Source organism: Anomaloglossus baeobatrachus, chromosome 4 (genome assembly GCF_048569485.1).
Source record: "Anomaloglossus baeobatrachus isolate aAnoBae1 chromosome 4, aAnoBae1.hap1, whole genome shotgun sequence".
Classification (NCBI taxonomy): Eukaryota; Metazoa; Chordata; class Amphibia; order Anura; family Aromobatidae; genus Anomaloglossus; species Anomaloglossus baeobatrachus.
The window spans coordinates 378,157,973-378,184,074 of record NC_134356.1 but is presented as its reverse complement, the minus strand read 5'-3'; the positions used below and the strand labels follow the sequence as shown (position 1 = coordinate 378,184,074).

The window sequence follows — 26,102 nt, the reverse complement described above, 5'->3', positions numbered from 1 at the left end:
CGCATCCGTTTTATCCCCATAGATTATTATTTATTATTATTTATTATTATAGCGCCATTTATTCCATGGCGCTTTACAAGTGAAAGAGGGTATACGTACAACAATCATTAACAGTACAAGACAGACTGGTATAGGAGGAGAGAAGACCCTGCCCGCGAGGGGTCACAGTCTACAGGGAATGGGTGATGGTACAATAGGTGAGGACAGAGCTGGTTGCGCAGTGGTCTACTGGGCTGAGGGCTATTGTAGGTTGTAGGCTTGTTGGAAGAGGTGGGTCTTGAGGTTCCTCTTGAAGCTTTCCACGGTAGTGGAGAGTCTGATGTGCTGAGGTAGAGCGATAGATTTGCATTGTTACCGGATTGTACCTGATGGCTTTGCGTTGCATCCGTTTTTTTCCGGATGCGGCAAAATTTATCAAAGCGGCGGCCGGAGGCAACGTGTCTTGCAACGTTTTTTGTCCGGCAAAAAAAACGCATCGCGCCGGATTCGGCGCGATACGGCATGTTTTACAGTGAAAGCCTATGGACGCCGGATCCGGCGCAATGCGGTAAAAAAATGGATGCGGCTACCGGATCCGCTTTTGTAAACTGCGCATGCACCAAATTAATTAAAAAAGCTGATCCTTCAAAAAAAAAAAAAAAAAAAAAAAAAAAAAAGGACAAACCGGATGCAAACCGTATCCACCGGATCCGGTTTTGTACGCATCTGGCATAACGGATCCGTTAAAAACCGGATCCGGTGGATACGGTTTTACATTTTTTTGCCGGATCCTTTGCATCAGGAAAAAAAAAAGGATTGTGCCTGAATGCAGAAAACTGATGTGTGAAAGTAGCCTAAATAAAAAAAAGTTCCTGGATCCATATGACATATTTAGAAAAATAAATAAATAAAAAAAAAAAAAAAAAAAAAAAAAAAACACGGGCGTATGGTACTTAAAGAGAAAAACCGAGTCACTTTTGACCAGGTCACAGGTCTGTTTTAACCCCTTCAGCCCCCGGGCACTTTCCGTTTTTGTTTTTTTGCTCCCCTTCTTCCGAGAGCCGTAACTTTTTTATTTTTCCGTCAATCTTGCCATATGAGGGCTTGTTTATTGCGGGAGGAGTTGAACTTTTAAATGAATCCATAAGTTTTACCATATGGTGTACTGGAAAACAGCAAAAAAAATTCCAAGTGTGGAAAAACAAAAAAAAAAAAATAAAAAAAAAAAAAAAAAAAGTGTGATCGCACAATAGTTTTTGGGATGTTTTATTCACAGTGTTCCCTATATGGTAAAACTGATGTGTTGGTATGTTCCTCAGGTCGGTGCGAGTTTGTAGACAGCAAACATGTATAGGTTTACTTTTATCTAAAGGTTTAAAAAAATTCACAAACTTGTCCAATAAAAGTGGCGCACATTTTGCGCCATTTTCCAAAACTCGTAGCGTTCTCATTTTTTGGGATCTATGCTCAGTGATGGCTTATTTTTTGCGTCTCAAGCTGACGTTTCTAATGGTACCATTTTTGCGCAGATGCTACGTTTTGAGCGCCTGTTATTGCATTTTGCATAAAACATGCAGCGACCAAAAAAAACGTAATTTTGGCGTTTGGTAAACGGCGTAGTGGCAAAAAAAATTCCAATCAGATTAATTGATTTTATATTTTGATAGATCGGGCATTTCTGAACGCGGCCATACCAAATATGTCTATATTTATTTTTTTTTAACCCTATAATTTTCAATGGGGTGAAGGGGGGGGGGGTGATTTGAACTTTTAGGTTTTTAGGTTTATTTTTTAAAAAACTTTTTTTTTTTTTTTATTTACTTACTAGTCCCCCTAGGGGGCTATAGCGATCAGCAATCCGATCGCTCTGATCTATCTGCGGATCACAGCTGTAAACAGCAGATACGGTCACTTCCCGTTTCATTCGGCTCCGGGCCGGGCGAAAACGAAAGTGAAACGTCATAGCTGCAGGCGTCATCACATGACCCTGTGCTACCATGGCAACCACCGAAAGTCACGTGATCAAGCGCGTGACTTCCGGTGGGGGTGGTGGTAAGTAAAAATCATGGCCGCGCGCATATAGATCTCGCTGCCAGACACTGGCAGCGAGATTTAAGGGGTTAAATGTTGCGAGTGGTAGCGATTCCACTTGCAACATGCAGGTACACGTCAGCTGTTGAAAACAGCTGATGTGTGCCGATCGCCTGCCCGCGGCAGGGGGCGGGGCTTAACGTGACACGCTCCATGACGGATAGATCTGTCAAAGGTCGTGAAGGGGTTAAAGGGGGTTGTCCAGTCTGAAATGACTAGTCTGCGGGCACCCTACATGTCAGTGTGCCTGCGACTTATGAGTTCTCCCATCGTGCACACTGTGCACTGGGAGTATTTTCGGGGGTCAGAGCCGGGAGCAAAGGTCACATGGTTTTCGAGTGCGCGATATGTATACTCCTGGCCAGAATCGGACTAGATGGGCATGAGCTCTCAAAGCAAGTACTGTATTTTTCATTTTATAAGATGCACAAGATTATAAGACGCATGCCAACTTTGGAGAGAAAAAAAAAAAAAATGGGGCCAGTTTTATGATCCAGTGGTGTCTTACGCAGTGGGAGGGGGCAGCAGTGGAGCGGGGGTCACATAAGGCTCTGCTCTGTGCCGGGGCTGGTGACGCGGCTCCAATCTGTGCCGGGGGCGATGAGGCACCGGCCATTCTGAAGATGGCGGTGAGGGCTTCAAATAATGGTGGCTGGATTCAGCACATGTGCAAATTAAAGCTTGAGCTAAGAGCTCTATCTGCGCATGCACTGACTCTAGGCGCACTTATCTGAAGCCCTGACCACTGACATCTTCAGAACAACCGCCCGTCGCACAGAGCAGCCCCGCGCAGATCAGTGCCGGCAACACACCGCATAGCATTACCCCTGCCTCCTTTGACCCCTCCTCACCACCTCCTGGTAAGCTACATTCGGATTATAAGACGCACCCCTCATTTTCCTCTCAAATTTTTGGGAGGAAAAGTGCATCTTATAATCCGAAAAATACGGTATATTGATTATCTACTTGGATTTTGGTAGGGAATTTACATATATCGCACACTTGTGGCTGCTGTTCCCAACTCGGACACCGGAAAATCTTCACAGTGCACGCGATGTGAGAACTCATGTCTGCAGTCACACATAGTGAATGCGGACTTGTAATTTTGGACTGGACAACCCTTTTAAGAATGGCTACTGCAATGTTCTTGGCTTTGGTCTCAGAGGTGTATTTCACAGCTATATATTCTGCCAGAGGTGGAGGTCACAAACAGCCACATATCTATGGTGGAAGTCTTCATCATAGGCATTCAGTAAAGTCCCATGTGCCATTATATACATTATGGGTTTTTTTATTGCATCTCTTTGTATAAAATATCAATAGCCTTTGAACTATGCTATACAGCAAAATAACTACAGCACCCGGAGAATGCTCAGAGGACACCCTTTTTGGGATATGCTTGTAGTGAGACTGGAATGGTTATTTATAAACAAAAGGCCTTGATACATTAATACCGGTGGTGATCTTCACTCAGGTCTTGATAAGGGGGATTGGGAAGCATGTGAGAAGTCTCTTCAGGAGCATCTGACGATTGGCGTGCTCCTCACCACAAATCATATTCCAGTCCCTGCTGTGTAGAGAACGCCATGCCCCGGTCCCTCCCCAGCTACGCACATTTTGTCTGAGCTGGGCGAAAATGAAGGGAGACAGCAATGAGTCCCAAAATTTAAGCGCAGCTTCAAGATGTACCAAAATGTTGATACTTTTCAAAGCTTTTTAGGCATAAAAGTGTTGATGAACTGTGTCCCTGAGTGACTAAACCACCATTTCCCAATAGGACATGCTGTACTTCCCAACAATATCCTACCTAGTCCCAATAGGACATGCTGTACTTCCCAACAATATCCTGCCTAGTCTCAATAGGACATGCTGTAGTTCTCAACAATATCCTACCTAGTCCCGATAGGACATGCTGTACTTTCCAATAATATCCTACCTAGTCCCGATAGGACATGCTGTACTTTCCAACAATATCCTACCTAGTCCCAATAGGACATGCTGTACTTTCCAATAATATCCTACCTAGTCCCGACAGGACATGCTGTACTTTCCAACAATATCCTACCTAGACCCAATAGGACATGCTGTACTTTCCAACAATATCCTGCACCTAGTCCCAATAGGACATGCTGTACTTTCCAACAATATCCTGCCTAGTCTCAATAGGACATGCTGTACTTTCCAACAATATCCTACCTAGTCCCAATAGGACATGCTGTACTTCCCAACAATATCCTACCTAGTCTCAATAGGACATGCTGTACTTCCCAACAATATCCTACCTAGTCTCAATAGGACATGCTGTAGTTCTCAACAATATCCTACCTAGTCCCAATAGGACATGCTGTACTTCCCATCAATATCCTGCCTAGTCCCGCTAGGACATGCTGTACTTTCCAACAATATCCTACCTAGTCCCAATAGGACATGCTGTACTTCCCATCAATATCCTACCTAGTCCCAATAGGACATGCTGTACTTCCCAACAATATCCTACCTAGTCCCAATAGGACATGCTGTACTTCCCAACAATACCGGAGATAATAAAATGCTGTTTGTAGAAGGGGGCTATATACTCACTAAGCTGCAGAGTCATTCAGCTGGTACTCTCTCGATCTGTTAAAGCAGGCCTGTACACCGCCATCTTTCCACAGACGCTTGATGACTCCGGCTAGCTCCGCCGTCATGAAACCTTCCTCTGCTGCTCCAGCTAATACAAAAAGTTGTCGTGCATCATCCTGGATGTAATAAAAGCAAGATATTTACAGCTCATCGAAGATTTACTACTCAGTCACAAAATTCAGCAATTCACGTTTATCCCTGCATAGGTTTTAGCATTTATTTTTGCTTAACTAGAATATTTTCGGCACCAATAAAACCGTGGGGGATTAGGAAAAGTTGTGCAAAGCTTGCAAATGTGTCATTATCAAAAGCTAAATAGACCTAAGAATGCGTCCGGCGTGAAACAAAAAGGACTTTTGTGAGATTAACAAAAGAGGTTGAAGTGTAAATCCAACGATGGACCATCTTTTCATATTTAGGCTGCAGGCAGACGGGATTATGAAGGGATTTAGAGCTCTGTATTAGAAAACACGGGCTCTGATCTTTATAAAATAACTTTCCAAAAGTTTATCAGAGTAGAGGTTTGGACCTAAAAACAAATACTATTTATAGTTGGACTTATACTTTTAGCTAAGGGCTGAATGCGGCCATTGTAAATCCCACGGACCAAGAGTTTAAGGGGCTCAATATTAGAGCCTGCCATCCAGCTAAAAGGGACACATTGGAGGGACTACACTAAGCTGCTGCTGATCAGGTGGTCTGAGCTCAGCACTCCTACAGGACGTCCTTTTTGGTAGGACTTGGATTTCCTCAACTCTGGTGGTCCTTCAGGGATGATCTAAGGAATGCACTGCTGACCAAAATAATCTAATAATGAAATGCGTTTAATCCTTTACTGGAGAATACTGCACAAAAAAAAAAAATAAGACATTATGGCCCCGTTCTCATGTGAATAGAGAAGTCTGTGGGTATATATTATATAAACACAATTAATGAAATGCATTGAGGCATGGGCTGCATTGTGCCTTCATCATCCACTCATCTCAGTGATTGGCTGCAGCAGTGACGTGACCAGTCATGACAACGGCAGTCAACACACTAAAAGCGGAGCATTGGCAGAGCCAGCGCTAGACCCGCAGAGGGGGAGTACCCGATCTGTTGTGTGTTATGCAAGTGTTGGGTCCCCATATTGTAAGAGTGGAAAACCCTTTTAAGGACTTCAAACATATTGCACTTTCAAAATATCCAATTCATCAGTAGTGCTTTGAAAACTGATCTGACATGGCTCTGGTGTGTGTAGTAGTTGTGACTTCTAGTCAACATGAAGACAGTCTACACAAGAAACCATTTTGCTCTATTTGTAAGTTGAGCGTCGTAATTGTGAAGGCACATGGGCTCTGTTCACACTGTATTGCTAACCTAAGCTTTAGGATAGGCCATCAATGTCAGATCAGTTTAGAAAAACGTGGAAATAGAAAGCGCAATAGGGTCTTACCCGGTATATACACCGAGAGAAGTGGAAGATTTGCACTCACCTCAAAGAGTATTAAGTATTAAGGTGAATTCTGCTGCAGCCCCCGTGGTAGATAACAGAGTACTAATGGAGAAGGGGTTTTATGCCGCGCTATTCACCAGGCACAAGGACGAGAAGATATTCAATGTTGTAGCTTGAGTCTACGCGTTTCAGGAGCTCTGCTCCCTTCATCAGGACATAAGTCACAAAAATAACATATCCCTGATGTTGTGATATTTTTGTGCCTTATGTCCTGATGAAGGAAGCAGAGCTCATGAAACGCGTAGACTCAAGCTACAATAAAGGAGAATTGAATAACTTCTCGTCCTTGTGCCTGGTGAATAGCACGGCATAAAACCCAATGTCAGATCAGTGGGAGCCCAACACCTACATGGATGCCTACTACATACTGCGATAGATTCTTGGAGATGGGAATAACCCTTTAAGTACACTTTGCCAAATGCTTGTTTTGCCTCGATCTACACCCTCCCCCTTTTAATTGACAGTTCTGGCATGCAGAGCAGGGAGAAGATAGCGGGTAAACAAGAGGTGGGAGGGTGCACTTAAATGTCTGGACACACCAAGATCCACAGTGCGCCTTTACTTGGCTTGAACATTCATCCTGTGCTGACAATCCCTTTAAAAGCCCTGGCAGTGAGTGGATAGAAACATTGAATGGGAGCTGAACAGTTTGGCTGTGTTCAATGTGTAGCGCCTGTAGCCAGGTACATCAGATCAGTTCCTAATAAAGCGAATAGGTGCTGCTCTGCATTAATTAGCAGCAGCCACTACACACTGAATGGAGCAGTGCTGCTTTGCACAGTTTCCGAGTGAGTTAATAGTAGGTGATTGTTGGGTGCTGGGCCCCAATTGTTGACCTATCTTAAAGGTTGTGCTCTTCTTTCCAGTCTTGATAAGTTATTATTCTGTTGCTATAAATGACACATTACTTACCGCTCTTGTCGGGTCTCCAAAATCGATCTTCAATCTGCCCATGGCTCTGATAATGGCGATGATGGACTGTATAGTGTTACTGTATACCACAGCTTTGTACTGTTTGCATTCCTCTTCTGAGTAACCCGCTTCATGGATAATCCTGGAATGGAAGAATTGTGTTACCCAACAACAGCAGCTCCAATACACTAATGAGGGACCACTCCAGCGTTTGCTTTTTTGGCGCTGGAGTGGCGCTTTTAATGTAAGATCCCTGCCCTTTGTCTTATACTCACTTTCTGGCATCTTTACCTTTTACATATGCCACTCTGATCCTGCGACACCATCTTGTGACCATAACTTCAGACTGTCCGGAAGACAGAAATTACATTACAAACTCTTAATGCGACTCTATGAGAGCCAAAATGAGGCTCTCATAGACTTGCATTGAGTTGTGACCCCTGGTGCACTCCGGTGGAGGGTCAGTATAAGACTAAGGGCATGGAACTTTGATCAGAAGCACCACGATAGCGGTGAAATTTAAAAAAACAAAAACAACACTGGAGTGGTGCTTTAAGTACAGAAAGTTTGGACGATCACCACATGGGATCATACTTACTTCATCTGTTTGACAATTGTGCTTTTCCCCGATTCTCCAGCACCTAAAAAAATAAAAACACACAAGTTCATCACATTAGAGAACATTATAGTGATTCATTTATTCAAGTGTTAAGAAAATTCTACTAAAATATAATAAAGTATGACAGGGATGGAACAAAGTATGGCTTAACAGAAAAAGATTTTCACAATATAAACTGCATACATTATTAAATCCATCTTTTACACATTAGAAGACTGGTACATTTACTTTGAAAATCCATGTCAGAATGGATATATAATCCTTTAAAAAGTTTACATGCCGGATACAAAAATGTTTGGTTTACTTGCTTGTTTATATCAGGATTATACAGACATTCTGAAACAGATTTTCAAAGTAAGTACACCAGCCTCATCAAGTCAAAAAAGCAATGATATAATTAATGCAATTTGCAGTTTGAAATCTGGTGACAGATCCCCTTTTAAAGAGAACCAGTAGCTCGATTAATGGTGCAAAAACCACGGCCAGCATGAAGGAAAGCTTAGTTGCACAACTGCAACTAGTCCAGCCCCATCTTTTTCCACAATCTGATCTTATTGATTGACAGGTCTCTCTCTGAGCACACACATGGGAGAGATCAGTCAATTAACTGGAGTGGCACGGTGAGAAGCTGGCCCGAAGCGGCACATGACTAGTCCAGTCTTTTGCCATAGTCCCCGGATGGCTCTTGAAACTTGGAAACGCTGCAACAGTTTGGAGAGTACAACATAAAATGTTCCTGGCTGCAATACTGCAATCAGGCTGATTCATGGGCAGCAGCAATCGAGTGGCAGGTCCCTTTAATAAATGTGGCTGCAGGTTCCCAGCTTCATACTGTACACTGAGCACAGACTCTTGCTTTCAGGTCAACATTTCAGTATCGCAGACGGAGGAAGAAGAAGCAGACGACATTGTGCAGAGAAGCATTGGAAATTCACATTGTATACAGTAAACCTCATCCGGTCAAATCTGTAGCAAACCACCCAAAAGTGCTAAAGAGCTCACAGGGGCACACTGAAGTAGAATTGGATTGGCAGGCCTCCTTACTTAAAGCGCACCAATCAGCAGGATTTTCCTATATAACCTGAAGCCAGTGCTATACTGGCACTACTATCAGGCTGATTCTATACATACCTTTAGTTGTCAGCTAGGATGTATAGTTTTTGAAACACAAGCAAGTTAAGCTTGTAAAATGAACAGTTTTTTGATTGGCAGCAAGTGCTGAGCAGCTAATAGCTGGGGTGGGTTTTTATAGTGATTCCCTTCCCCTGCCTGTCCGTCCTATCACTATCTATTTACCCGAATTCCATTATAGAAGGTTGTAGCTATAAATCATGGTGGCTAGAAGGACCTTGTGATGTCATACCCATGTGAGCAGAAGGGACGTGGCCTCAGCCAACAGAAAAATAATTGTGCTTCCAGGTATCAGCTATGTTGGCTGAGGCCCCGCCCTTTCTGGTCACGAGTATGACATCAGCACAGGTCCTTTTAGCCATCATGATTTAACAACAACCATTAGTAAAACACCTCTATAATGGAATTAGCATAAATAGGGGGAGGAACAACAGGGAGGGGGGCGGTAATCACTATCAAAACCCACCCCAGCTATCAGCAGCTGCTGTCAATCAAAAAGCTGCTAATTTTACAAACTTTAGTTGTCAGCTCGGATGTATACGTTTTGAAATCCAAGTAAGTAAAGGTATGTATAGAATCAGCCCGATAGTGCCAGTACAGCACTGGCTTTAGGATATATAGGAAAATCCTGGTGATTGGTGTGCTTTAAGAGGCTTTCATCAGTGCCATTTTTACGTAGTCATAAGGTATATTGGAAACATGTATGAAGGGAAGGTGGTGTGACCACGCACAGCCGCAGTTATGTAGTGACATGGCTGAAAAAAACATTTACAGTCTTACATAGAGAACAATGTTCCTTGCTTTATGGTTTGATTGCATCAAGTTGCCAAACAAATGGAAATAGCAATGCAACCAATTGGCAATCAGCTCAGAAGCATCAATGAAATTGAACGTCAGTTCCTATAAGCAACAGAGTTTAGGCTACACAATATCTAGTAATGCACCAGCTTCCGACGGGTCATTTCCAACCGCTACTGCTTTCACCTTGAAAACACTTCCCTCTTTCAGACACAATGTCATTTCTAAGGACAATTGCCTTCATTCATTTTCTAGTATGCCCTGGAGACTGAAAATAACATCACTAAGGTCTGTGAGATGGGTCATTCCAGTGCCGCTCAAATTAGGTTGTTCTGCCCGGTTCAGACAGCCATATTAGGCCCTGTGCGCACTAGGCGCTTTTGCTGCGTATTTTAGCGGTGTTTGTGCTGAAAACGCTGCTACATTGCCTCCCCAGCAATGTCTAAGGGTTTTCAAAAGTGCTGTCCGCACACAGTGGGTTTTTTTTAGCTGCGTTTTTGTGGTGACCACAAAAACGCAGCATTTCAATTATTCCTGCGTTTTTCACTGCGTTTTCCACCCATTGAGCTCAATGAGAAGTTCAAAAACGCAATGAAAACCGCAAACTGCAAATATAGCTGCGTCTCTATGACTAAAAACGCAGCTATAAACGCAAGGGGTGGGTAGTACAGTCACATGTACAGGAAGAGGATTCCTTCTGTTGGTAAACACAGAAGCGTGAATCCTCCCGGTACCGCCACCGCTGCCTCCACCTCCCGTCCGGCGCCATGTCCGCTCCCGTGCGGCGCCATGCACGGACGGGAGATGGAAGCAGCTGCAAAATCAAAAGTGAACAGTAGAAAAAAAAAAAAAAACACATTCACCTGTTTGCAGACTCCTGGCGCCATGTCCGCTCCCAGCTCCTCTTCCCGGTACTGCCACCCCTGCTCCGGCTGTGTGCAGACGGCCGGGACACCTCCGAAAGCTGCAGGACCTGGCGCTGATCACCTGATACTGTCAGCTGATTCCGTCAGGTGCCACGACAGTGACAGCGGTGCCGCCGGCTTTTTACTACCCGGCCGGTTAAACTATCAGCTGATGCCGTCAGGAGACTTCATCAGATGATTACCGGCAGCTCCTGCATTGATCGGACGGGAGTCAGCACGAACGTGTGTAATTTTTTTTTTTTCACTGATGCATCTGCTGATTGTATGAACGGCTTTTATACAATCAGCTGATGTGGGATGTGATTCACATCCTTGAACTTGACACATCACCTGATCATTTTGCCTTCCAGCAAACCGATCAGATGATATTGGATCCGGATTGGACGGCGCGGGACCCTTGACCCAGGATTACTGCGGAAAGGGGTTCTCTATTTCAATAAAGATGGAGTCACTAATTGTGTTGTGCTTTATTTCTAATAAAAATATTTTTCTCTGTGTTGTGTCTTTTTTTTTATCCTTACTAGAAATTCACGGTGGCCATGTCTAATATTGGCGTGACACCATGAATTTCGGGCTTAGGGCCAGCTGATAATATACAGCTAGCCCTAACCCCATTATTACCCAGCGAGCCACCCGTCACCAGGGCAGCTGGAAGAGTTGGATACAGCGCCAGAAGATGGCGCTTCTATAACAGCCCTATTTCCTGGGGTGGCTGCAGACTGCAATTCGCAGCAGGGGTGCCCAGAAAGCATGGGCACCCTGCACTGTGGATTCCAATCCCCAGCTGCCTAGTTGTACCTGGCTGGACTCAAAAATTGGGCGAAACCCACGCCATTTTTTTTTTTTATTTCATGAAATTCATAATTGAAGAAAAAAAAAAAAAGCTTCCCTATATTTTTGGTTCCCAGCCAGGTACAAATAGGCAGCTGGGGGTTGGGGGCAGCCCGTACCTGCCTGCTGTAGCTGGCTAGCATACAAAAATATGTCGAAGCCCACGTCATTTTTTTGGAGGGCAAAAAACTTCTGCATACAGTCCTGGATGGAGGATGCGGAGCCTTGTAGTTCTGCAGCTGCTGTCTGCTCTCCTGCATACAGTCCTGGATGGAGGATGCGGAGCCTTGTAGTTCTGCAGCTGCTGTCTGCTCTCCTGCATACACTATTGGATGGAGGATTCTGAGCCTTGTAGTTCTGCAGCTGCTGTCTGCTCTCCTGCATACACTATTGGATGGAGGATTCTGAGCCTTGTAGTTCTGCTCCCCCTGGCTCTCCCTCCAGCATACAGTCCTGGATGGAGCATGCTGAGCCTTGTAGTTCTGCAGCTGTCTGCTCTTCTGCATACACTAGTGGAGAATGAAGAACATATTGAAGAAGGAAATGACATCAGACCTTTTTTTTTTCCCAACAATCTTTAATGGCATTGTTCACTGATAAAAAAACGCATTTAAAAAAAGCAGTGAGCAAAAACGCATCGCGTTTTTTTACCGCGGGTGCATTTTTTTGCGGACAAAAACGCACAAAAATGCAGCGTGAAAAAAAAAAAAAAAAAAAACGCCTAGTGTGCACATAGCCTTAATGTTCTATATATGGACCACGACACCTGGACAGACCATAGGTAAATTGACTGAACGCTCAAACTTGTAGGCATAAATGTGACTGTAAATTCGAGTCAAAGGACCTACGGTCAACCAGGGGATTTTGGAAAATCTCATCCACAGTGCTGCTAGTGTATTAAAAGGGATTTCAGTTGAACACATGCAAACGCAAGTGTTATTTACTGGATCCTGTGACTTGCAGTTTATGAGTCATGTGGTCGGGAATTAATTGAATGGGGCTGGGCGGGCATTAAAGTCATGTGATCGGGAGTGAGCTGTATATGCCATGACAGCGTGGATACAGCTCTGGACGAGAGAGTGTGAGTGAGAGTGTGTGTGTGTGTGTGTGTGAGTGTGTGAGTGATATTCAGACCATGTTCTGTACAGCAAACAGGAACCTTCATGCAGCATACAAGCGCAACTGTTAAAACCGGATCCGGCGCCCACTGAAATACATTGCTGCTACTGCCGCAATGTACAGGATCCGGTGACATGCAGTTTTTGGACGGAGGTGAAAAACGCAACAAGTTGTGTTTTTTGATAAAAGGTAAAAAACTGCAACTCACCGGATCCGGACACTACCGCACACAAACGCACGCAAACGCATGTTGCCACAAGTCCATTGACATTTCATTGAGCAGATAACGGATTCGGTAAGATGCGTTTTTTTGCCGACCGGCAAAAATACACTGATGTGAAACCAGCCTAACAGGTTTCCCTGACAATAAGACCATGCTAAAAAATAAGACCTGAAATTACTTTACAGGATTTTGGGAGTGTGCTTGAAATATAAGCCCTCAACACGTCAGACTATCCCCTACCCTTGCAAACTTCAAACGGAACCTGAAAACCCACCTGTTCAGAAATGCCTACAATCTACAATGAACTCAGTGCCGCCCGACCACCGTGCGGAGCCGCCGCCCGACCACCGTGCGGTGCCGCCGGCCTACCACCGAGCGGAGCCGCCACCCGACCACCGAGCGGAGCCGCCGCCCGACCACCGAGCGGAGCCGCCGCCCGACCACCGAGCGGAGCCGCCGCCCGACCACCGAGCGGAGCCGCCGCCCAACCACCGAGCGGAGCCGCCGCCCAACCACCGAGCGGAGCCGCCGCCCAATCTACACCCCACCTACTGCCTCCTTCACACAATCCTATAGAATGTAAGCCCGCAAGGGTAGGGTCCTCTTCCCTCTGTACTAGTCTGTCTACTGTAACTTGTATATGTGTTCTGTATGTAACCCCCTTCTCATGTACAGCACCATGGAATCAATGGTGCTCTATAAATAAATAATAATAATAATATAATAATAATACTCCGAAAATAAGCTCTACTTACAGTAATGACTGGCATTTGGGAAGGGGGCTGGCGATTTGTCTATGGCCCCAACTCACTTCAAGGAGAAGCATTTCCATCTGAGGTTAAAACTGGTTAAGGACCTTTGATGATCATGATGTAACAAAGGGTCCTTTAACTGCAACAGTCTAGAGCAACTGAAGAGGAGATAGGCTGGTATGCAGAGCAAGCATTAGGTGGAGAAAACTTGGCAATTTTTCAGGGACTCCACTCTCTTCGGGGTCCCTAGCATTTCCATTCAGGGGTTAAAACAGTTTGACCTTTGGTGACATCAATGCTACTGCAAAGGTCCTTTAACTACAGAAGTCTAGAAGAAGTGAAGAGTAGAAAGACAGGTATATACCGTATGATATACCACATGTGCAGTGGGTGTATAATTCAATGTGTATGTATTTGCAGGAGTATATTTGAATATATAAACCGGTTCTTATCTGCTATTATTTATTGGACACAGGGTCATTGATCTCCCATAGTTTCTGCTTTATACGCAATTTACGGCACATGTGACATGGTAATACACGGACCTTTGTGTCAGGTTTCAAATATTTCACTCTCTCATATAAACTGGCAATCTATGTGATACAGGTGTCCATATAGATTTTGCATACTGGCTGAACTTCCATCTCCAATTTCTTGAGTGTTTTGTTTTGGCTTCGATATACCGCCTCCCAGTGTATTTTATTACATAGTGATTTAATGTTGTAACTGTATCGAAGGCTTTTGTATATTTAAGAACATAGTACTCAAATTTTGATCACACAGGATTATACCAGTTTAGTCCCAGACTATTCTTAGAGGGGACAATGCAGCCATTTTGACTACATGGCCCCAGACAGATTATATTGGATAGTCCAGGTGAATATTATATATTTGAATATACAGTATAGTGAAACCTCGCTTAACGAGTAACCCACTTAACGAGAATTTCGCTTAACAAGCAAAGCTTTCTGTAAATTTGTAACCCAGTTTACGAGAAAGCTTTGCTGTACGAGCTAAATCCTCACTGCACACACTTCCAGTTCCGTCCATCCACTGCGCTCTGACCCGCACTTGCAGTCCACACAAACACACACAAGCACGCACAAACAAACACGCACACACATACATACATACATACAGTATTATGCTGACCTTACCTTCCGTTCCATCGCCGGCCTCATGGTTCTTGTAGAGTCCGCCGGTACATCGTGACGAGGGAGGAATCCTCACCGCACACACTTCCAGTTCCGTCCATCCACTGCGCTCTGAACCGCACTTGCAGTCCACACAAACACACACATGCACACACACACAGTATTATGCTCACCTTACCTTCCGTTCCACCGTCGGCCTCATGGTTCTTGTAGTTCCCGGGTACATTGCGACGTCCTCGCGGCGAACTACAAGTACCATGAAACCGGCGGTGGAACGGAAGGTAAGGTGAGCATATAATATAACATATGTGTACCTTCAGTTTCATCGCCAGCCTCCTGGGTCCTGTAGTCCGCTCCACTCCAGGCTATGTATCGGCATCCATAGCGACGAAGCAGGAACTTCCTGTCACCGCAACTCAAAAGGCAGCGCGCTGGCCAATCAGCGGCAAGCGGCTCTGCCTTTGACGTCAGCGCACTGGGAGCGGAAGTTCCTCCCTCGTCGTTATGGTAACCAGATACACAGCCCAGCCCCGTACCAGAGAACAGCAAGTCCCAGGAGACCGGCGATGGAACGGAAGGTAAGGTGAGCATATAATATGTGCGTGTGCGTGTTTGTGTGAGCTTGTGTGTGTTTGTACATGTTTGTGTGTTTGTTTGTGTGTGGAATGACAGAATAGGGGACCAGGATAAGACATTTAACACGTTGTGGAACGAATTGTCTGCATTACAATGATTTCCTATGGGAAATCTTGCTCTGCTGAACGAGTACCTTGATTAACAAGCACAGTCCCAGAACAGATTATTCTCGTTAAGCAAGGTTCCACTGTATGTTGTTTTTTTTTCCCCCCCAATAATAAATGTGGATTGCTATTCATGGAAAAAAAATAAGACAGCCCCTGAAATTAAGCCCTAACTAATCTTGGGAGCAAAAAATATTATAAGACCCTGGGGTTTTTGTTTTTTGTTTTTTTTTTTGGAGAAACATTGTATTAGGTAAGAAAATTAAAAAATATCCAGATAATGTATCAGTAGCAATGCTGTTCGGATGGAGCGAGGGGAAAACCGTATGCACGGTCCACCCACATTACACAACAAGTGAGGACAAATGCATACATGTTCAAATCTATTTATAAAATTAATGACACTGGAGCGTCCAGGAAAGCCCGATATTATACAATACACTGAATACAGCAGTGGATAAGAGCAGGAAGTGAAGTGAGCAATACCGAGAAAGCGAAAATCCACAAAGTGTCAGAACACGTCAAGAAACAACCATTGCAGGGGTTATTACCGGTACTGCAGCTCCAAAAAGCTGAAGTGTATTAGCAGAAGTGCAGCACGCACAATAGTGCTATGTATGGGGCCCCTGACTCTACCCTGACCCATGAGACCGAGGGAAGGCTCAGACAACACCAATCCTTCCCGTATCAAGAGGCAGAAGCCCCTGCTAGAGCCGTCTGGCAGCAGGTTTTTTCTTGGCTCACCCGTTAATGATTGCTGAACACTCGGCCAAGCCTAGCACTCATGTATATGGGGGAGTGGGGGGACAGAGCTGTCAGATGAACGACGGCCGGACAATATATCAAGGGTACGTCCAGCTGTCACCAGCCCAAAGTCTCGATTATTTCATTTACCCACATTTGGTGAGCAACAAAAAGTGTTAGGTAACACAAATATACACAGAAGGCAGTCTTATTATAGGTCGATTTTACACATTTCCCGGTGTGAGTACAGACCATAATGTATGGACCGGCATCACAGCTCAGGAGACCTACGTATGAACTCTGAACGTGAAACACCAATGTGTGAAACCAGACTTACAAGTGACTCGTGCATGACTCGCATCGCATCACCCGGCACGGCCGCACACTCCCCTGAGAGGAGCAGGTCGGCTGCATGTATTTCTATGCAGCGGAGATGCTGGTGTCCGGCAAGTGTGACTACAGCCAAAAGGGAATCTGTCACCAGGTTTTCGCCACCTAATCTGAGAGCAGCATAATTTAGGGGCAGAGATTGTGATTCCAGCAATGTGTCACTAACTGAGCTGCGTAGTGTAGCTTTATAAAATCACTGTTTAATCAGCAGTAGATTATTATTAGAGGATTACTTGGCGTGCTGTAGGTAGTCCAGCATATCCATGAGCTCTGTATAACTGTTAGATCTACAGCAGAGAAAACAGTGATTTTATCAAAATGACAGCAAACAGCTAAGTGACACATCACTGGAATCAGGGTCTCTGTCTCTACATTATGCTGCTCTCAGGTGAGGGAACAAAAACCTGGTGACAGCTTCCCTTTACATAAAATAAATGGTATATACAGCACAAGGAATAAGTTGCTAAAAAGTGCCAAGCCATTAAAAGGGGTTGTCATATTACAGCATATTGAGGACCTATTCATCGGACATGTCATTACTACGATATTGGAAGCACACTGAATGCAGCTCCATTTAATGCGTAGGGGCCATGATCATTATTATGGGCTACTTTCACACTTGCGTTCAGCGCATTCCGTCACTATGGAGAATAGCGCAGTCCGTTAACGCACTGCACTATTCTCCATAGACTTGTATGGATGACGCACTGTAACGCAAGTGTCTGCGTTGCATCCGCTGAACGACGCGTCGTTATTTTGACGCTGTGTCGGGCGGAAGGAACACAGCATGTAACGTTTTTTTGAGCAGCACAATCCGTAGGATTTCACTGTGCATGTTTTTTTTTTCAATCACAAACTTTATTTTTATTGTCTCTTGGTGGCCGAAGCTGAGCGCCCGCCCGCCGGCATGCCCGGCCGCCGCCAAGTGACAGCGCTCAGCTGAGCGCCCGCCCGCCGGCATGCCCGGCCGCCGCCAAGTGACAGCGCTCAGCTGAGCGACCGGCCGCCGGCAAGTGACAGCGCTCAGCTGAGCGACCGGCCGCCAAGTGACAGCGCTCAGCTGAGCGACCGGCCACCGGCAAGTGACAGCGCTCAGCTGAGCGACCGGCCGCCGGCAAGTGACAGCGCTCAGCTGAGCGACCGGCCGCCGGCAAGTGACAGCGCTCAGCTGAGCGACCGGCCGCCGGCAAGTGACAGCGCTCAGCTGAGCGACCGGCCGCCGGCAAGTGACAGCGCTCAGCTGAGTGCCCAAGTGAGAGCGCTCAGCTGAGCGACCGGCCGCCGGCAAGTGACAGCGCTCAGCTGAGCAACCGCCCGCTGGCATGCCCAGCCGCCGACAAGTGACAGTGCTCAGCTGAGCGCCCGCCGGCATGTAAGGGCGCCCAGCTGAGCGCTCGGCCGCTGGCTATTGAGAGCGATCGGCTGATCGTTTACAGTTTACCGGCAGCCGACTATTGTGAAGAAGAAAAAAAACATAAAGCTTTCCGTTGTTTTGTACGATCCGTAGCATTGCATTGTGCCACTATATGAAACACATCCGTTGCATCTGTCACACAACGCAATGCTACGGAAGCCGACCAACACAAGTGTGAAACTAGCCTTATGAGATTGGTGGGGGATCCATTTAATGCATAGAGGTGGGTATTCAATGTATAGGAGGTATTCTGTTCTGCAGTACCTGGCAGCAGCCGCCACACAATAAATGCAGCTGCAAGCCACAAAGCAAAGATCAGCTGATTAGTGGGGGTGCCAAGTGTTGGACCACCACCGATCTCATATGGATGACCCGCCCTATGGAAAGTAGGCCATGAATATGCTGTTGTCACACAACCCCTTTAAGTGTATATTGTTAAACAGCCAGAATAAATATTCGATATTTAGCTCCAAGTAGTGCAGATTGCAGTGTTAGGAGACAACGTCACTGGCAACGCTGTAACATTTATTCAATGTCAAATAAGCTCACGACAAAGAACATTGACATTGAAGCGTGGAAATTTCAGAGCACTCACTGACCTCAGCCAAAACAAATGAAATGCAGGTGAATACAAAGAACAGAGCCCTGTCATTTAATATGAATAACCTTCTATCTGCACAATCCCTTCCATATGTCCACATGTATACATACCCTACCAGAAAATAATCACATCAGCACAAGCAGACCTCGGAGCCCGCTGCCCCTCGTTATCTGTGGGTTCACTATGAGCATATGTCCCCGTTCACACAGCAGGTTACAGATATCAAATCGTATCTACGGTAAAAACTGCAATCAAAATTCTGCTGGTTGTCACTGGAAACAAACCGTTAGCAGACACCCCAAATAAAAGTCTCAATGAATCATATCCCCAAACTCTGAATATACAAATCCGGGATTCTTTACATTACCAAATATCTTGGTATACTGCATTTTGGTGGGTTTTGCCCCTTTTCTGATACAGCAGAACCTCCTGGTCTAGAGGGGTGTCTGAGCCCTCCGCTACATTTCCCATACCGCCCTGCGTCTGCGGTACAAGCATCTCCACCATCCTAAATAATGCATAATCAAGTGCAGAAATGGCATATACTCCGGGTGCTGTACGTAGCCAGAAAATGCCATCTATCCAGTATACGACAAGTGAGATTGTAGGCGATACAAAGCTGGCAGATGGGCTCACTTTGAATGCATAGGATTAGAAATAAAGTCAAAAGTGACAGGACATTCGCTATATGAAGGCATCCATTTGGGTAAAGAGTAAAAGCCCCTATGTAGACTAGCCAAGCCCACTGAGATCAGCAGTAGAGATGGTAGATCACTTCACACAACCCAGGTCCACGGTCTAGGTCAGCGCTCTAGCCGTGAACTCCCCGAGCTCCTGGGTTCCCCGCCCTGGTGTGTGATTCCCCGGCCTGGTACATCTGTGTGGCGCACAGGTGGAGGAGACACACCAGCCCAACAGCAGAGCCTGGGATCCCGGAAGCTCACGATGTCACACAGCAATGACTTGTATCGGGGCTACACACAGCGATCGGCTCATCTGTAATCAATGTGTGACAGACTAAGGTGTAAGGAGGCCTCTTGATACTCCCCCAATTGATGTCTAGGGAGAGAAGGATACTGCCAATCCTTTTGTTCTTCTTGGAGACAAGCCATTGCCAGAGGAGTGTGACAGTGACTGTCTCAGACAACACTTGAGCGCTAGGCTAAAGGCCACTTCACACATAACCAGATCACTAACGAGATCGTTGCTACGTCAGTTTTTGACGAAACAATGACTTCACTAGCAATCTCGTTATGTTTGACACATACCAACGATCCGCCCCCTGCTGTGAGATCGTTGGTCGTTGCTGAATGTCCTGGGCCATTTTTTGCTCGGAGTCCTGCTGGGCAGCATGGATCTGTATGTTTGACACCTACCAACGATCTCGTTAATGACCTAGATGAGAACTTAAAGTGTGACATGTAGGCGTCTAGTTGCGTCACCTTTTCCACACCCCCTCTGCACCGATTGGTTGGCGCTGAGAACAGTAAGCAAACACTCGGGAACGGAGGAGGGATGAATCCGGGTGCAGATGCAGCTTCGATCCGAAAAGCAAGCAAGCAACCGGGAACAAAGTACAAATGAATCCGGGTGGAGTCGCAGGTTCTAGCCTCAAAGCAAGGCTCAAAAAGGGACAAAGGATGAAGCGATACAAAAGTTGCCTTCTAGGCCGGCCGCCTAATCAGAACGCAGTATTGGCCACCAATCGGAACAGAGGGGTGTGGAAAAGGCAACGCATACGCACGCCTACGTGGCTTACAGCGTCAAACACTACGCCCCTATTCGAGGTGGGAATCGTTACATAGCTGCTGTGTGACAGGGTCCCAACCACCAACGAGATCGTCATACAGGTCGCTGCATCATTACTAAAGTCGTTGGGAAAATGACTGTCACCAACGATCCGGAAACTGACGTGTTAACGATCTCGTTATGTGTGACTGGACCTTAAAAAGGGAACCTGTCACCAGAATTTTCGCAATTAAACTAAAAGAATCCCCTTCTGCAGCTCCTGGGCTGCATTCTAGAAAGGTTCATCTTGCTACTGGCCCCCCCTTTCAGACATAAATAAACACTTAATAAAATCTTACCTTTTGGTATGCTAATGATGTTTTCTGGCCACGGGGGCGGACTGTATTGTGTCAGTTATTCCCCCTCCTGCCGCTGTTCGCCGTCTCCCAGTGTACATTTACATACATGAGGCCGTCGCCCTCATGTAACGCAGTGCTCCTGAGTTCTCGCGCATGCCCAGTGGCAGTATCGCGGGACTGAGCATTGTGCAAATTGCTAGAGCTGGTGAGGTTATTGCGCAGGCGCGAGATTATGGGCGGCGCTGTGAATGTCATCACCAGCGTCATCCAAGTACCTGCCCATAATCCATCAAATGTGTCCTGTATTCCTGCACGCAATGTCTAGGCAAAATGACGTGACTTTTATGTAGAATAGTCTATAGGTAAACAGCGAAATGGATCAAAGATGTTCATACACTTCAAAGAAAACGTGAAAATGATTGTTTTTTTTGTCTTGCTTTTCCAAATGCCATTGAACGCTAAACAGAGGGATATCTTCCTGGCTGCTGTGCTCCACCATATAAACAGACCAAGCATGAAGAACTTTCAACAGCCCAATAAAAGGCATTGGACTGTAGAAGGAGCAACAAATTAGCTGTGGCAAAACTGCACTTGGCAGCCAAGCCTCCCTGATTAAGCAGCCGGCAGTTCACGCGGTACACCGGCCCGGTGCCCTTGGATATCCTCCCACCCTTCCATACAGACCACAACTTGATTTTTATAGCAGAATAAAAAAAGATTTGATACAGTGTTAGCCAGTGGGAAAAAAACAACTGCTATGACACCTTTACCCCTGTGCTCTTTTTGGGTATACATTTTGATGAATCTTGCGGCTATGACACCTTTACCCCTCTGCTCTTTTTGGGTATACATTTTGATGAATCTTGCGGCTATGACACCTTTACCCCTCTGCTCTTTTTGGGTATACATTTGGATGAATCTTGCGGCTATGACACCTTTACCCCTCTGCTCTTTTTGGGTATACATTTGGATGAATCTTGCGGCTATGACACCTTTACCCCTCTGCTCTTTTTGGGTATACATTTGGATGAATCTTGCGGCTATGACACCTTTACCCCTCTGCTCTTTTTGGGTATACATTTGGATTTCTTTAGATACTTTGTTATACTATGCCTGATGTAAGTAGTATTGAAGCTTGCCTTGTAACATCATTGTTAGTTTCTGTTAGCCATTAGAAGGTATCAAATACAAGATTTCTCTTTTTTTTAATAGACATGCACACTAATGAGTCACACACCTCAATGAAAACATTTATGCAAAGGGTTTTAACTCCCCCCCATACACTTTAGTCAGCAGTCCGCTATCCCATACACTGGCTCTGATAATATCAGCAGACATTAGTATATGGTGTATGAGAAAGACCACTCAAATGGAGAAAAACCTTAGGGGTGTTCAGATCTCAGACATTTATGGCACAGCTGCTTGGTTATATACAATATTCCCATATAAGTGAAAAGCCAAGCATCTGCGGGCACCTCAACCGGAGCCAGGCAGGGCAACGTTCTGGAGAAGTGCAGGTCGCAGAGCTGGGCCCCGCATCCATCGGACATTCATGACAGCTATGCAGAATTGCAGTGGATCTCACCCCCGTACACAGAGTTAAACTGATAGTGAAAATGCTGGTTATTTCAAGGAGAAATTTCTAGCTACATGCCCATGATGTTTCCAAAAGCCTTTCCATAAGGGCAGTATAATCTGCACCGTGAATGTGTAATGTGTGAACTCAGAAAAAAACTGAGGGATACATCAGAACAGGCATTCTACATCAGGAGATGGACTAGAGTAAGAACACTCTTGACTCATGAAGTGGTGTACGGCTTTTCAGCGGCGGAAAAGTGAAGTGGTGTGCACCTCGCCACAAATCCTATGCCAGTCACTGCGGCGTAAGATGGCGTGACAACAGCAAAAGTTGCAGGATTTTAGCGCCACCTCCTCTTGCGCCAAAATTGTGCAACTTTTTAAAGCTTTTTACTAGCATAAAAGCTTTGATAAATTGGGCCCATAATGTTTTATGTTTTGGAAGGGGGGGGGGGAATATTATACATTAAAATGGATGGCTTACATGTGCCATGTGTTTTTCTTAGGGAGCCTCATGTATAGATAAGAAAAAATGGATCAAAACAGGATGTGCAAAAAGTTTACCAGAACAAACACAAATGAAGGCTAAAAAACAAAAAATAAAAAAAACACAAACAAACCACAATTTGGGTCTCCGTGCTGCCCGTCTCTGAATGTTTTAACATTTATACTAGAAATCTGACTGCCCCTCTGATGGCAGAATAAAAACAAGACATAAAAACAAAAAACACCACTCCAGCATATCCCCCCCGGCCCCCCCACCCAACGCTGGAGTAGTGCAATAAATATATGTCCCTTGCCCCCTGTAATAGACTTGCCCTCTGGCGGCTTCGCTACTCTGCACTGCTACGGTCCCATTTTATGCCTGTAACTTCTGACATGCCAGAAGTTAGAAGTTACATCCCCAGGTCTGAATACAACTCTATGAGAGCCAGAATGAGGCTCTCATAGAGTTACATTGAGTTGTTTCCTCCGGCGTTATCCATGAAACACTGAAGTTGCCGGCAGGTCACAAATCCCCAGAGACTGACAGAAGTGATGCTGTAAAAAAATGAAGACGACGACAGGGGAAAATATGACAGGGGACTTCTATTTAAAGCACCACTCCAGCGGTCAAATAAAAAAAAAAAATGCTGGGGGGGGTGCTTTAAGCATGCTGGATTTTCTGTGTATATTAACCTTCATAAATTATGAACGTCTATTTATAAAATAAAATAAAAAAAAAAAATTAAAAAAATGTGTACCTACCTTTGTATTTAACAGAAACCTATGTCACTAAGGTACGGGGGACCTAAGTAATGACTTTTTTTTTTTTACAGTAATACTTTCGAAAAGAAGGACTTATTTCACAACAGTCATTAATAAAAATCAAATAAACAAATAATTCCAATTAAGCAGTTATATCCGTAGGGCATGATGCTGGCGTCCAAGAATAAGTGCTGGCTATGCATGATTTAACCCTATAACCACTATAAACTTACATTTCTAGCAAGTGTCAAATAACAAAGGTGAAAACGACGTCTTCATCATTTCTTTATGTAAAGGCCAAGTGGACAGATGTCCAAAAGTATATAAAAGAAATATGGGGGCTCCAGCAGGATACACCTGGCATCACAGACCGTGGCTTCCTACCCCCAGTATAGTGAGTCTAGCAGCGCAGACTGCATCAACAAGAGAAAAGAATGTGCGAAAAAAGTGGGATCACCACAATGAATAAATATACAAAAATATCTTTATTATAGAAATAGGCACAAATACCAACAACCGATTAAAATCAATTAAAAAAGCAAAACAGCTTATGGGAAACACACATACTGAGAGTGCCAATGGTCTGACACCCAAAGAATACCTCACACCCTCAAAGAGCCCCAACCCCACAAACATATAATAATGCAATGATTTAAGACACAGTGTCCATAAACTGGGACCACCAAATAAGCAGATGGAAAATGCAAAATCAATCAGACAGATCAGAGTCCCAGTAGATGCCGTGGTGGTTTGGCAATGCAGCAATGTCGCCACCAATAAGCATGATTTAAAGCAAAAATAGCCCATACAATACCACCTACGGATGGACACACAACGGGGTGCAGGCAAGGAGTGGAGGGGTGAGGTATGAGCCCCACGCGTATCGCTACAAACAAGGTGTAGCTTCCTCAGGGGAGATGTGCAATGATGGAAGCAATGTGCCTTTTTATTTAGTACAACATAATTAGAACATAATTACTAAATTGCCTACCAGCGTGTGGAGAAAGAGGCAAGGAAAGGTTGCTGTGGAAATGGAAGACGCCCGATGGAAGCTGCCATTTTGCCACGTGATCACAGTCATGTGAATGGGAAAGAGCCACAGGAAATGTAGTATGCGCATGCGTTCGCAACATCAAATAGCAAGCGGCGTAGATAATCATGCTAGCAGCGTAAAGCATCGTAGCCGGCGCGTGCGCAATAAGCAGATGCTGAAATAGATGGTCCCCACACATATTCCACCAACTAGTGTGAAGAATACCACTAGTTGCGCAAATATCGTAACCGGCGCATGCGCAATAAGCTGAAACGCCGAAAACAAGCAGAATGCCAAGATAAGTTGTTACTGCGCATATTCAACCACCCACGAACTATATTTAGATTTAAACACAGGTGCCATATAGGCTATTGTTTTACATTATTTGGGAGAAGAAACAAAAATCAAAAATACAAATGGATCAATACAAATAATATGTAATATCAACAAAATATAACTCAGTGGTTAATAAAACATGGAATAAATCACCTTTTTTTTTTTTTTTTTTTTTTTTCCTCCCTTTTTCCTTTCTCTTTCCTGCCATATAAAGCCCACCAAATCTTATCATATGGTGCAACCATGGTCATATTATAGGCACTAAAGGGCCATTAAGCAGCATGTAATGCTATATAGAACCATATAATGTACCAATGACAGAGAGATATGAAAATATGTACAAGCCTGCACCCTTTCTGCATACAGGACCAGGCAAACCGGAAAATCAAGCAGTTTGTTTACATACATAGGCTGCTGCACATACATGCATTACCCAAAATATATATAATGTACCGGATCACGTGGCAAAAGACAAACAGGGGGTGAAGGGGGTATATATACAGACAAAGCATTACAGATACAGTAATACAAAAAAATATATACAAAAAAAAAAAAAAAAAAAAATGAAGGTCAAACAAGAAGACTCAATCCAATTCCTTTCTTCTTAACGTTGTAACCATGGAAATGTCAAGATGCAGGCGATCCAGCAATCCATCCTATCGATTTTTAAACAGGAAAACTGCCAACTAGGATAGAATGTAAGAATAATTTAGTAAAGCTGGAACAAGAAAACAACAAGAAGAGGCCAACAATGGAGACCCCCAAAAAATTTTTTTTCGAAGAAAAAGAAAGAGAAAGGCGCCCCGACCACCCTGGATAGAATAAGATAACCAGAGAAACCCATCCAATCATGTGGAGATGGGCCATACCCGAAGGCCAGAAAAGAACACCGAAACCCAAACTGAGCGTTGAACCAATGCTGCAAAACAATGTGGCAACGTGGACAAAGGCCCAATAATCAAATAATGTATAAAAAGGCCCCTTGTCCACGGTGCCGTCCATGAAAAAAATCACAGACGCCATTCTTATTTCTTATAGAAGCCTGTGAACAGAAGCTCCTCATTTAGTCCGTTAGGAGAAAGGCTCCGTAATTGGTAGATCCATCTTGCCTCTCTTCTCAACAATTCATCCGACAATCTACCTCCACGAATGTTAGAGGGCACGGACTCCAACACCAAAATCCGGACACCCTGTAGCGAGCCATTATGCATTTCCAAAAAATGTTTTGCCACTGATGTGATAGGCTTACCTTGGGCCTGATCTTTCTTTGCTCGTCCAA

General features: G+C 44.8%; 1 protein-coding gene across 2 annotated transcripts in view; it reads right to left on the bottom strand.

Annotated features, from left to right (window-relative positions):
• Window positions 1–26,102, bottom strand: part of GNAI1 (G protein subunit alpha i1) — an 80,841-nt gene that overhangs the window by 19,902 nt on the left and 34,837 nt on the right. For both annotated transcript variants that reach the window (XM_075345213.1, XM_075345214.1), the window contains exons 2-4: window positions 7,698–7,740; window positions 7,100–7,241; window positions 4,651–4,808 (exon numbers count right to left, since the gene is read on the bottom strand). In XM_075345213.1, coding sequence (XP_075201328.1) covers window positions 4,651–4,808; window positions 7,100–7,241; window positions 7,698–7,740 — 343 coding nt within the window. The remainder of the gene's footprint in view (window positions 1–4,650; window positions 4,809–7,099; window positions 7,242–7,697; window positions 7,741–26,102) is intronic.